A 12,118-nucleotide genomic window follows, 5' to 3' on the forward strand; every position below is an offset into this window, starting at 1 on the left:
AGAAGGGAGTTTCTCTCGATGTCCTGACCAACAATCCCTCAGTAACTTGGTCATTCGCTTCATGGCTGGTTGTGGGACATTGGTGTGGGCAACTTAGTTACCACGTTTGCCTATTAAACACACAGTCACTATAATCTACAGTGATTAATCTATAGATTAATCTATAATCACTTATCTATAATGACTTATGTGCTTTGAGTCATTTTGACATTGTAGGCGCTATTCATATCCATACACTGCTCGAAGCTGTAACTAAATTTGCATTGTGTTCTCTACTGAACAGGTAGCGGAACGAGCCGCCCAGCTACAAGAAGCCTTGCTCCATTGTGGGAGATTCCAGGATGCTCTGGAGTCCCTGCTCAGCTGGCTGATGGACACGGAGGAGCTCGTAACCAATCAAAAGCCACCTTCTGCGGAGTTCAAGGTCGTGAAGGCGCAGATTCAGGAACAAAAGGTAAATCTCGCCTTATACTACGCAGTCGGTAGCACTCTCGCCTCTGAGTTCGAAGGTCGTGGAATCAAGCCCCACGTCGGGACTTGAACTCACATAGTCTAAGCCAAAGTGGTCCAACTGGTGGTCCACAGATCACATCTGACTCAGGGGATAATTTCATTCCCGCCCACGAACCATTTCTGACTTCATTGTTTTATCTCCCGATTGCACCTCTCTTCTGGTAGGTCTCCACCACTGCGGCACATCAGACAGTGCGGATACTGTCGGGAAGAGGGGTGAAGCGGGAAGTTTGACTTATACCTTCTGCTCCGCCCCACTTCCAGTCGCTTTGCTCACTGCCTTGTGCCTCGTACAAGCGTGTGTGAGGCAGCAGTGCGGGAGAGTCCTGATACGACTGAAGGTGTTAAACAGCAAATGCATATCTCGTCCATTTGAAGGCCTGGGCAATACTGAGGCTGACCTCACCGTTCCGAGTATTTCTTCTTCACAGCTCCTTCAGCACCTGCTGGATGATCGCAAATCAACTGTGGAAATAATTAAGCGAGAAGGGGAGAAGATTGCTGAGTTAGCAGATGCCGCAGACAAAGACAAGATCCTGAAGCAGATAAACGGCCTGAGTCGTAGGTGGAATGCGTTGCTGACTAAAGCTGACACCAGGTACGAGGAGGCTTGTGGATCTTTGCTAGTTGGAAATTGACCGGCTGCAAAAATAGGTTTATTTTAGAAACTTGATCTGATAGTCTCTTTGAGTCAGAAGGCTGTGGGGCAAGTCCCACGTTGAGATTTAGAATGCATGTAGTCTAAGCTGACACACCCAACGCAGTGATGAGAGTAGGCTTCATTGTCAGAGCCATGCTTTGGATGAACGTTATCAAGTAAAGCACTTTGAGATGTTTTGAATGACTTGATAAAGCTCTGTATCAAACGCAAAGATTATCATGATCGTGCTTCTAACATCTGTGAAGCGCTTTGAAACTTCTGGAACATGTGAAAAGCGCTAAATCAAATGCAAGGATTATCATTATTATTATTATCATCTCACCTGAAGGACCTGAAGGACAGCACTTCCAGCAATGTAGTGCTCCCCAAGTGTCAGCATAGACCATTAGCTCAAAAAATATCAAGTGCACACGTTTGATTTTTTTTTAAAAAGCTGGCAAAAGAACTGTGTGTTTTTTGAGAGCCCAAGTTGTTGTTCATTGGGACATTAACATTCCAGCTGCAATGAATCTTTTTTATTTGCGGTGGCTGAACATCAACAACGAAACCAAGTATTCTTCCTCGCTCTCTGGACTCTAGCCCAGACTCCCTCAGACTTGATCCCTCCCTCCCTCATCTCCCTCAGGTGAGGTGAGGGAGATGAGGGAGGTGACCGCCCTCCCTCACCTCTCTCCCTCACCTCATTAAAGATATCCCTCAAGACATACCACTTTGACTGCTATTTTGTTTATCGCTCCCCTCCTCCTACCCCACAACTTGGGTGCCCAGCCAGGAGGTCAAGTACTTTGAGACATACTCCTGACCTGAAAGGCGCTGTATAAATTTTAAATTGAATTGGATTAAAAACATAGAACATTACAACACAGAAAGAGGCCATCTGATCCATCATGCCTGTGCCGTCTCTTTGAAAGAGCTATCAACTAGTCCCGGTCCTCCGCTCTTACCCATAGCCCTGCAAGGCTTTCCTTTTGAAGTACCCATCAATTCCCTTTTGAAAGCTATTATCGAATCTGCTCCCACCACTCTTTCTGGCAGTGCATTCCAGACAGTAACAACTCTCTTGATTAAAAAAATGTTCTCCTTGACTCCCCTTATGGTTCTTTTGCCGATTAACTTAAATCTGTGTCCTCTGGTTCCTGTCCCACCCGCCAGAGTATTTGCAGTGCGATTATATTTCCTCTCCCATTCTGACCTTGTCCGCAGACACCGACAGCTAGAGGGAACGTTGGTGGTGGCACAGCAGTTCCACGATACAGTGGAACCTCTGAATGAATGGCTGACTGCCACGGAGAAGAAAGTAGCAAACTCCGAGCCCATCGGGACCCAGACAGGCAAGCTCCAGCAGCAGATTACCCAACACAAAGTAAGCTTCCAACGGGACCCAGAAAGCAACCTTCCTGTTGCCTCTCACTCTCTCACTTCACTTTGATTGCGTTTTGGTCTCACTTTGGAACCACTTTCTGTTGCTTTTCTCTCTTTCTGCACCTTTTATACTTTGGGTTTGTTCATTCATTCGTTATTTATTTTGTGCACATTTTTCTTTCCGTTTTGTTTTTCTCATCCTTTGTGCACCCTCCTTTAGGCCTTAGAGGATGACATCATCAGTCACAATAAGCAGTTGCACCAAGCTATTAGTGTTGGGCAGTCCTTAAAGACTATGAGTTCCAGGGATGATAAGGACTTGGTACAGGAGAAGTTGGACACTGCTCAGACTCGATACATAGAGCTGCAGGAAAGGTGCGGTCGAAAAGCTGCCCTGATCCAGCAGGCTCTCTCCAATGCCCGGATCTTTGGGGAGGAGGAAGTTGAGCTTCTAAACTGGCTGGCCGAAGTACATGACAAACTCAACAATGTGTCCGTTCAAGACTATGACCCCGATGTGCTTCAGAAACAGCTTTCCGAGCATCTGGTATCAATCACCTTTTATTGTTTATTTGATTTTCAAACATCTTTATACCTGTGTTGATTTATTTTGTATATATCATTTGCTGTGGATTGCGTTTTATTTAATCTAAGGTGTGTGTTACCAGCACCTAAAGTGGGTGTGGGCTTTCATTGATTCCCATTAACAGATTGCGTTCTCTGATAGGCTCTTCATGAAGACATTGTGGTTAGAAAACAGCACGTTGATCAGGCTGTTAAAAATGGACTGGCCCTGCTTAAACAGACAACAGGTATGTGGTCAGGACCTCTGGGGGAAGGACTTGGGGAGAAAGGACAATGGAGCAGGATGGAGTATTTTAGTGGTGTAACAATAATCTGAGGGGTGATTTAATGAGGGAATTTAAGATTATGAAAGGATTCAATAAATGGAGTATCACAGGCTGTTTGTTGGTGCATCCAAAACAATAAAATAGAATAGTCATTCATCTAAAAGGGAGATTTTTGAGGAACATCATCACATAGAGGGTGGTGAGAATGTGGAACACACTGGCAGAAGCTGTGATTGAAGCAAAAAGACATCTGTATTTCAGAGGAAATGTGATGGATGCGTGAGGGAGAAAGGAATATAGGAGATTAGGAGGGGTGGAGCGTGAACACCGACATGGACCAGTTGGGCTGAATCAATGTTTCTGTGCCATATAATTCTGTGTACCTGACCTGGGAGAACTTGATGCTCCAGGTGTGACATTCCTTGGCAAAGAAATGACTCTCTTTCAAGAGCAAAAAATCATTTCTCCCCAAAATTGCATTTGATTATGTGAGTTTCCCCTATTTCGAAGTTCCCGATTCATCTCCAGAGAATTCAGTATGGAAATCAGATAGAAACCCAGTCACAAATCCCTATTGTACTGTGTATGTTTGGTTATATTTGCCTAGATTTATAGAGAATGTATGGCACAGAAAAAGGTCGTTTGTCCCAACTGGTCTTTGCCAGTGTTTATAACTCCACGAGTCTCCGTCCGCTCTGTACTCCCTCCCATATCTTTCTCTTCTCTTCTCCCTCATGGGTATACCTTCCTCCTAAATGCATCTATACTGTCTGATTCAACCACCGTTTTGGGCAGCGAGTTCCACATTCTCCCAAGGTTATTTGCTAGATGTTTCTCCATAACATAGTCAGTCCATTCGAGGTTGCATTTTGCGAAAGGCTTTGAGATCTCCTTTCGAGGTGAAAGGAACTGTACCAAATGCAGTTTGTTGTTGTTGTTGACGATGTGAAAGGTATTGTACCAAATATAACCATAGTCATTATTTCTAAGTTAATTAGGTAGGTAGCGTTTTAATACCTGGATTTTTCTTTTGCAGGGGATGAGGTTATAATAATTCAGGAGAGGTTGGACGAGATCAAAGCTCGCTACGCAGAGATTACCACCACGAGCGGCAAGGTGCTGAAAACGTTAGAACAGGCCCTGCAGCTGGCCACCAAGTTCAAGTCTGCTCATGAGGTGCTGGCTGCCTGGCTTGAGCAGGTGGAGGCCGAGCTAGCCACATATACGTCTGTGGTCCTGGTTGGGGAGCAGAGAGCACAAGCCCATCAAAGGCACAAGGTGAGTGTTTCATTTCCTCTGTGGTTCTTGTTTGGCCAATGGCTTTGAGCTCACAGTTCAGACTGCCACTGAAGTGCAATGCTGGGGGAGTGCATCATCATTAGAGGTGGTGCACACTGGATATGATGTTAACCCGAGGTCCTATCTGTTTAAGTGGACCTTAAAGATCCCATGGCACTATTTGAAAAGAGAAGGGAGTTTTTCCCGGTGTTCTGGCCAACAATCTCCCAAATAAAAATGTTCACTCATTTCATAGATGTTTGTGGGAATATTGCTACGCTTACGCTGCTGCCCTCACCTACAAATACACAGTCACTACACGTTTCCGGGGAAAACTGGGAAGCGCTTTGAAATGTTTTACAGTCTAAATGCATTGTGATTCAATGCAAGGATTGTTATCAATACTTTGTCTATTGGGATGATAATAAAATATAGTCATTCCACTTTACAATGTGTTCTGTGAAGTGCTTTAAGATGTCTCAATGACGTAATGCGGAGCTGTACCAAATACAAGGATTATTATTACTATGATCTATTTCTGGCCGTGTCAATGTGGCATTTCCATGCAGGATACAAGACTGGTTCAGTATTAGTAAATCCTGTTGTCGCCTTACCGATTCCCTTGTCCAAAAAATAATCACATGATATATTTTCTCTTTTTAAAAAAAAACTCCTAACTACTTGTTGATTTCCCCCTTCCCGGTCTGTACATTGGCCACCCCTCATCCCCTCCTGCTGGCTGATGAATGGGGCCTCGTTATGAGCTCCAGCCTGAACTTTTTACCTTTCCGTTGTCAGCAATAAATCTCCATCATCTTCCCTTATGTAGAAAAAGGTCAGTTCCATTGTCTTGATCAGTCACAGTTTGTTTCAAAACCAGTTTAAATTGGGAATCATAGAACTTTATGGCCACAGGAAGTCCACTCGTCTATCATGTGTGTTCAAGCTGGCGCTTTGAAGGAGTACTGCACTCAGTCCCAAATTTCTTCTATCTCTCTCTCTCCTTTTGTTCGCTCTCTGTCTCTCCATTTCTTTCTTCTCTCTTTCTCCATTTCTTTTCGTATTTCTTCTCTTCCTTTGCACACTTTTGTCTCTCTTTCTCGTCTCCAGAACTTCTCTCTATTCCACAGGCAAAGAACAGGGCTTGTGGAGAGGAGATAATTTTGAGGCGTTGTGGTATGGTTTGACAATTTTTTTTCACCATTTTTCACGGTGTTGCCTTTAGTAGCATCCCAACTCCATTCACATTAATCTTTACTGCAAGTCAGTAGCGAGTGTCACTTCGTGGCTTTCTTGTGTTAATAGCTACAGATGATTTTCAGCGAGTGATCCTCACTCGTGACGCCTGACTTCCATAGCTGTGTTTGAAGCGTGAACCGCAGAGGGCAGCTAGCAGCTGGAACGAGTTATAAGGAAGGATGGTGGAGTTGGGCTTATTTAATAAAACACAGCTTGATGCTATAGTGGAAAGAAGAATATTCTGGGACAGATGAGATCAAATGGAGTGAAGGGCCTTCGTCATCTGCTCCTTTCTTGAGATCCCAAACAGGTAGGGTGGTCCTAGCTGGACAAGCAGTGGAAAAACTTGCCAAACAGCGATATTAATGGAAAGCTATGCAGTTTTATAGGGTTAGACTCCAGCAATGCACAGGGGATGAGGTTATAATAATTCAGGAGAGGTTGGACGAGATCAAAGCTCGCTACGCAGAGATTACCACCAAGCCTTAGTTCTTACCAATCTGCGCTTAATAGTTTCCGGAATTAGCTATGCAGGATAGGTCCCTCCAGCGAAACAGTCCACATTCCATTCCACCAATCTATCTCTAGGATTTCCATGTGTAGGTGGGATGCATGGAAATCTCAGCTTGGTTTGGATAGTCTTTAGCAGGGAGATGGGTTTCCGCATGTGTCAGACACCTGGCTGATCCTTCCCAACCCCCCACCCAAGAAAAATATATATCTCAGGGAAAACATTGTTTGGGTCTTCCCTGTGTGTAGAGGCAATCGAAGCGAGAGACCTGGGTTTGATTCCTAGGCGAAACTTTGGGCAAGTTTCCTTACTTCACATGCCTCTGTTTACTTCGTAGTAAGTAGGAACCTGGTTGTTAGTTGATTGGTGGATCGATCACTTTTCCGGGGGTAATAATTCCTTCAAAAAAAATTGGTCACTCAATCCACGACTGTTTGTGGGACACTGCTATGCACAATTGGCTGCCGCGTTTCGTCCATAAAATATACAATCAATTCACTTCACAGTATACCTTGTGAAGCGCTTTGAAATATGTTGAAGAAGTGATAAGGAGCTATATCTAAATCTTAAGTCCTCTGAGACGTTACTCTGCGTGGAGGATGCTGTATAAGTACAAGTTGTTGTTATTGTACGACAGGGTGAAGGGGAACGGGAGAATACGCGGGGTGGGTGGGGAAGAGAGCTTCCATTCTGGGAATTCTCTTGGGATTTTGTAATGATGCTTAAGTGGGTTGCTGAGTTGACACATACTTCAAACAAGCTGCCAGCCCTCTATTTCGATCCTCTGGCTGAACTACTTGCAAAGCTTTTCCTTTGAAAGCAAAACATTTTTTTGGGTTAGTTGGGTGGCTGACATATGCGGAAACCCATCAACATCCTTAAGGGATCCAAACCAAACTGAGAATTCCATGCATTCCACCCTATACATTGATATTACAGAGATATTTATTAGAATGGAATGCGCAACCTTTTTTTTCTGGAGGGATGCATCCTGTTTAGCGAATTCCGGAAAGTATTAGGTGCAAGTACCAAGAGCCAAGGCTTGGGGACCCCAGAGTGTGTGTTGGGGTACTGTTAGAATCTAACCAGCTAAAACCACATAGCTTAGCATTGAGAGAACTGTCTGGCTAGCTTTCCTGCTTGTCCACCTAAGACCCCCCCCCCACCCCCCCTCACTATCCCTTAGGGCTTTGGCTTGCAAGAATAAGGGCAGCTGAGTGGGAAGAGTCCCTGCTACCAGTGACTCTTCTGCCCTTCCATTTCCTGCCAAAGAGCCAGGCTGCCTGAGCTGCAGTACAGATACAATAACAGGGTGAACAGCATCCCCTGTTCTATGAACTTCATATTATCGATTCAAAACTGATTTAATTCTTTCCAAAGTCGGTGGGAGGATATAGCGTTCTTCACGCGGAATAGCGCTCCGGAACACTACCCCTCGTGAAGGGCGCTATATAAATGCAAGTTGTTGTTGGTGATGATTTGGAGGCTGCTTTTATTCCTAGGTCTTCAAATGGCACTGACTTGAGTTTGAGACGACAGCTCCCCTCTTGAGGTTTGATTAAATTCTGAAAGCATATTGATGCAATTTGATTAGTTTAAAAAAGATTGTTGTTCCTTGTAATATAAGACTGAATGGCACTAATCTCAAACGCAATGGACAGGTGGAAACCGTTCTGGGTGTTTAATAATGCATTCTTCAACCCTGAACCGTAGCTTCCAATCCTTTCTATTAAAGCTCCTATCGCACTACAATGTTAAAGCAGTAATGACAATGACAATTACAACAACTTACATTTATATAACGTCGTTCACATGGACCATTTAAATGAGAACAGAACTTCAGTACGTTTTCTTTCTAATTCTGCTGCCTTAAATACTTTTTGTACTTTACATTCAATCTTCTATCTGCAAAGCGTTCATTCCACTCCAGAAAGGTCAAACTTCACTTGTATGCTTGACTTGTGTGTTTTTCTGCTATGACATGGGGTGTGGGCATATAACAATGAAAGTGCTGATTTATATCCATTGGCATGCAAGCAGTTTGTGCTCTCATTCTGTGCCACATCGACTGCTTTTACGTTACCCCTTACGACTTGTACTCATTTTGTGCCATGCCCACTGCTTTTACGTTACCTCTGCACTCCCACAGGGTGGGGTGGGATGGGAGAGTTGGGGAAGAGGCAAATGTGGAATACCAAATAGGGGTTATACAGTCAATCTTGGGTTCCGAATGAGTGTGGTCTTTTAATCATGTCGTTGGGTAAAGCTATTATTTCTCTCTTATGTCTGTGTGATGGTTGCAGTAATGGCACTGTAATAGATTTACTCCTTTTTGTATAGGGTGACTGCTTCATAACAAATTGATTTGACCTTAATGTTTGGAGTACAATAGGAATCGCTTTAGCAGGGATGTAAGCAGTGATTCCTTGGAGTTGATCTGGTTCTAAGGTGATATGATCGGCCAAGGCATGTCAGAATCGAATAAATCCTTTATGGTGGTCTCTGTAGTCCGGTTCCTGAGCAAGGCAGGTCTGCAGTACTCCAGGCAGCTTGGGTCATCAGTGGGACTTGGAGAGGCAAACCATTCACTGAGGGCAAGGATTCCTTCTACTCAGCTTCTGTTAACCCAGAAAACCAAAGCCCTAATGAGTAGGGTGCTTCTAGCTGGACAAGCAGCGGGAAGCTTGGGAATGCTTTCAATAGTACGTTTTGTGGTTTTAGCTGGTTAAACTCCAACAGTACACTCTCAAGGGTCCCTAAGCCTGAGCCTAATACTCTTTGGAATTAGGTAAGCAGGATGTATCTCTCCGGGGACAGAGTGCGTATTCCATTCAAATACACAAGAATTTCCGTGTGTAGATGGGATGCATAGAACTCAACCCAAAGGGCTGTTGACGCTCAGTCCTTGAACATATTCAAGACTGAGATAGATAGATTTTGTATTGCAAAATGGATTAAGGGATATGGGGATAAGGCAGGGTTAGGTTATTAGCTGGAGTTAGATTAGAAGATCAGCCATGATTGAATGGCGGGACAGGCTCGAAGGGCCGAATGACCTACTCCTGCTCCTACATCTTATGTTATGTTAACTCTGGTCTGATCTGGTTTGGATACTCTTTAAGCATGGGGATGGGTTTCCACATGTATCCCGACACCAACGCTGATCAAAACAAAAGGAAATACTGTAAAGTGGGATTGACTGTATATTTTAATGAGTGAATTAATTGCAGCGGACATTTGTGCACAGCAATGTCCCACAAGAAGCCAGGAAGTGAGTGACCAATTTTAGCATAAAGACAAGAAGGTTTACCATAGAGCTTTGTTTGTTTAATATCATTTTGGCTGACTGTTTATTTACTGAAACTGAGAATTTTCCAATCATTAGCTGGACCCTGTCTCACAGATCTGTGGTAATGACTCAACCATAACATTAAGTGTCTGAGCACTAAAGGAACTTGGAACGCTGAAGACCACTGTTTATACAATACAAAATTACATTTGTTTTGCGCCTTTCATGTCAGGAGGATATCCCAAGACATACAGATAGAACGAAACCACCATGTCCCAAATCTCAGTCTGAAACCAAGCATTTTAGATAACAATCCTGTGGAGTCCCGCAGTGTAGTGGTTAATGAACAAGCCTTGCAAGCGAGAGGACCCCAGGTCGGGCTAAAATTGAGGCAAGTTATTCCACCCGCCTCTGTTTACCCAGCTGTAAGTAAACAGGATGTAGTAGATTGACGGATCACTTTCCGGGTTTAATAAACCCTGCAAAAAAAAATTGGTCACTCAATCCACAACTCCTTGTGGGACATTGTTGTGTGCAGTTGGCTGCTGTATGTTCCCCACAAAATACATAGTCAATCCATATTACAATATATTCTATGAAGCGCTTTGAAATGTCTTAGTGACGTGATAAGATGCCTTTTGATGGCGTCAATGTCTCCAAACTCTTGAAAAGATGTACTATAAAGTGTAACAACTGCATTTTATTGGTGAACATGGCAGACAATTTGTGCAATGCCGAGAAGTGACCAACCAGAATTTTACCTGGCAGATTGTTCGCCAGGATACTGGGAGAAACTGCTTGTTTGGGTTGAGTTTGGGTTTGGGTTGGCCTTTCTGACCTTTCTATTTGACCGTGCCTTCAGGTCCCCTCTCGACTCTCTACCCCCTCCTTGCTCCCTCCCTTCCCTCCCCTCACCCTGACCATGTCCCCCCTGCTTAGGTCCTGACCCAACTGTCCAGCGCCTTGGGACGTCCTCCCGACGTGAAAGGCGCTCTATAAATGAAATGTTGTTGTTGTTGATGTAAAGGATCTCATGGCACTGCTCACAAAAGGAAGTTTAACATTCTTGCTTATAAAGGTGAAATGAATGGGGAAAGAGATCAAACTTGATATTACTGTTAAATGGTGATATTGCAAAAGTGACCCACGTTCTATTGGCTGAACGGCCTCTTCATATGCTGTAAATGTCATGATTTGAATGGTCTTTATTACTCATTTCATGCAGTAATGCACCCTATGCAGCAAATAGGTGTAGAGGCAGCCCTGCTTTGCAAATGCAAGCGCATCAATAATCTTCTGTGCTGATTTCTAGGAGCTGAAAGAAGAGGTGATGGAACACCGGCTGAGCCTCGACACGGTCAATGAGGTCAGCAGTGCCCTGTTGGAGCTGGTACCTTGGAGAGCTCGGGAAGGACTAGATAAACTGGTATCCGATGACAACGAGCGGTACAGACTGGCAAGCGACACGGTCGGGCAAAAGGTGGAAGAGATCGATGCTGCTATACAGAGATCACAGCAGGTATGTCCCAATCCCGGATGTTAATATTGAAAACGACAGCAAAATGTGTGCGTCTTTGTGCGGGGACCGGGTGGTGGAAGGGGATAGGTAACTATTTATTGGTACAAAAGTGCTTCATTATTCCCTGGGGACAAAAGGAGCTTTTGGAGAGGGTTTAAATCTGGGATTTTGGATGGTGCTTAATGTAGCCCAAGTGGCATCTGGCTCCAGGAGCGGAGCTAATATGTTCATTGTTGAAGCCATCTGTCTGAGCCCTCGATTGTTTTACTTGGTTGCTTGGAGAAAAATGTAATGCTTTGCGGCAGAAATATTTAACTCCTTCAAGATGACTAATGTTTTTCCATCATGTCAGATGCTGAGAGACTTTTTTTTAAAGAGTAATGAAACATTAGGAATAAACCCTGGGGTTTAGCTTATGGTATTTCCTAACAGATTTGGGAACGAGAAATGTACAACTAAGATGCCTTTCTAATGCATTCTTCAGCACATTTAATGGTTTAGTAATTCACTAATTACATTAGCTTTTTTGCAAAATCTGTTAGGAAACACAGCAAATTCCAAAATACTATTTTACGTTGGTATAGCGTCTTTCTTGTTGGGGGATGACCCAAGGCACTGAAATGTTTTGACTGCGTTCGGGTGAGATCGTGGTGAAGTCGGGTGATGTTGCGGAGATGGGTGAAAGAAAAGTCAGAGCACAGCTGAAAGGCTTTAAGGAGAGTTGAGGGTCGAATAACGCACTGAAGTTCCTCGCTCTGTTGATACAGTCAGCACTTGAGGAGAGAAGGTACTGCAGGCAGCCAAGCAGGATAGCCTCACGTTTGGCAATATTAAATAGGTTTATCCAGGATGTGTGATGGGCAGGGTCATCTGTGAGAACAGCAGTGATACTGGA

General features: G+C 44.0%; 1 protein-coding gene across 1 annotated transcript in view; it reads left to right on the forward strand.

Moving 5' to 3' along the window:
- The window catches only part of LOC103179015 (dystonin), a 323,265-nt gene that overhangs the window by 251,500 nt on the left and 59,647 nt on the right, over positions 1 to 12,118 (forward strand). The window contains exons 55-61 of the mRNA XM_042333693.1: positions 284 to 454; positions 945 to 1,111; positions 2,378 to 2,537; positions 2,757 to 3,083; positions 3,264 to 3,348; positions 4,424 to 4,665; positions 11,017 to 11,223. Coding sequence (XP_042189627.1) covers positions 284 to 454; positions 945 to 1,111; positions 2,378 to 2,537; positions 2,757 to 3,083; positions 3,264 to 3,348; positions 4,424 to 4,665; positions 11,017 to 11,223 — 1,359 coding nt within the window. The remainder of the gene's footprint in view (positions 1 to 283; positions 455 to 944; positions 1,112 to 2,377; positions 2,538 to 2,756; positions 3,084 to 3,263; positions 3,349 to 4,423; positions 4,666 to 11,016; positions 11,224 to 12,118) is intronic.

Source organism: Callorhinchus milii, unplaced genomic scaffold (genome assembly GCF_018977255.1).
Source record: "Callorhinchus milii isolate IMCB2004 unplaced genomic scaffold, IMCB_Cmil_1.0 Scaffold3, whole genome shotgun sequence".
NCBI lineage: Eukaryota > Metazoa > Chordata > Chondrichthyes > Chimaeriformes > Callorhinchidae > Callorhinchus > Callorhinchus milii.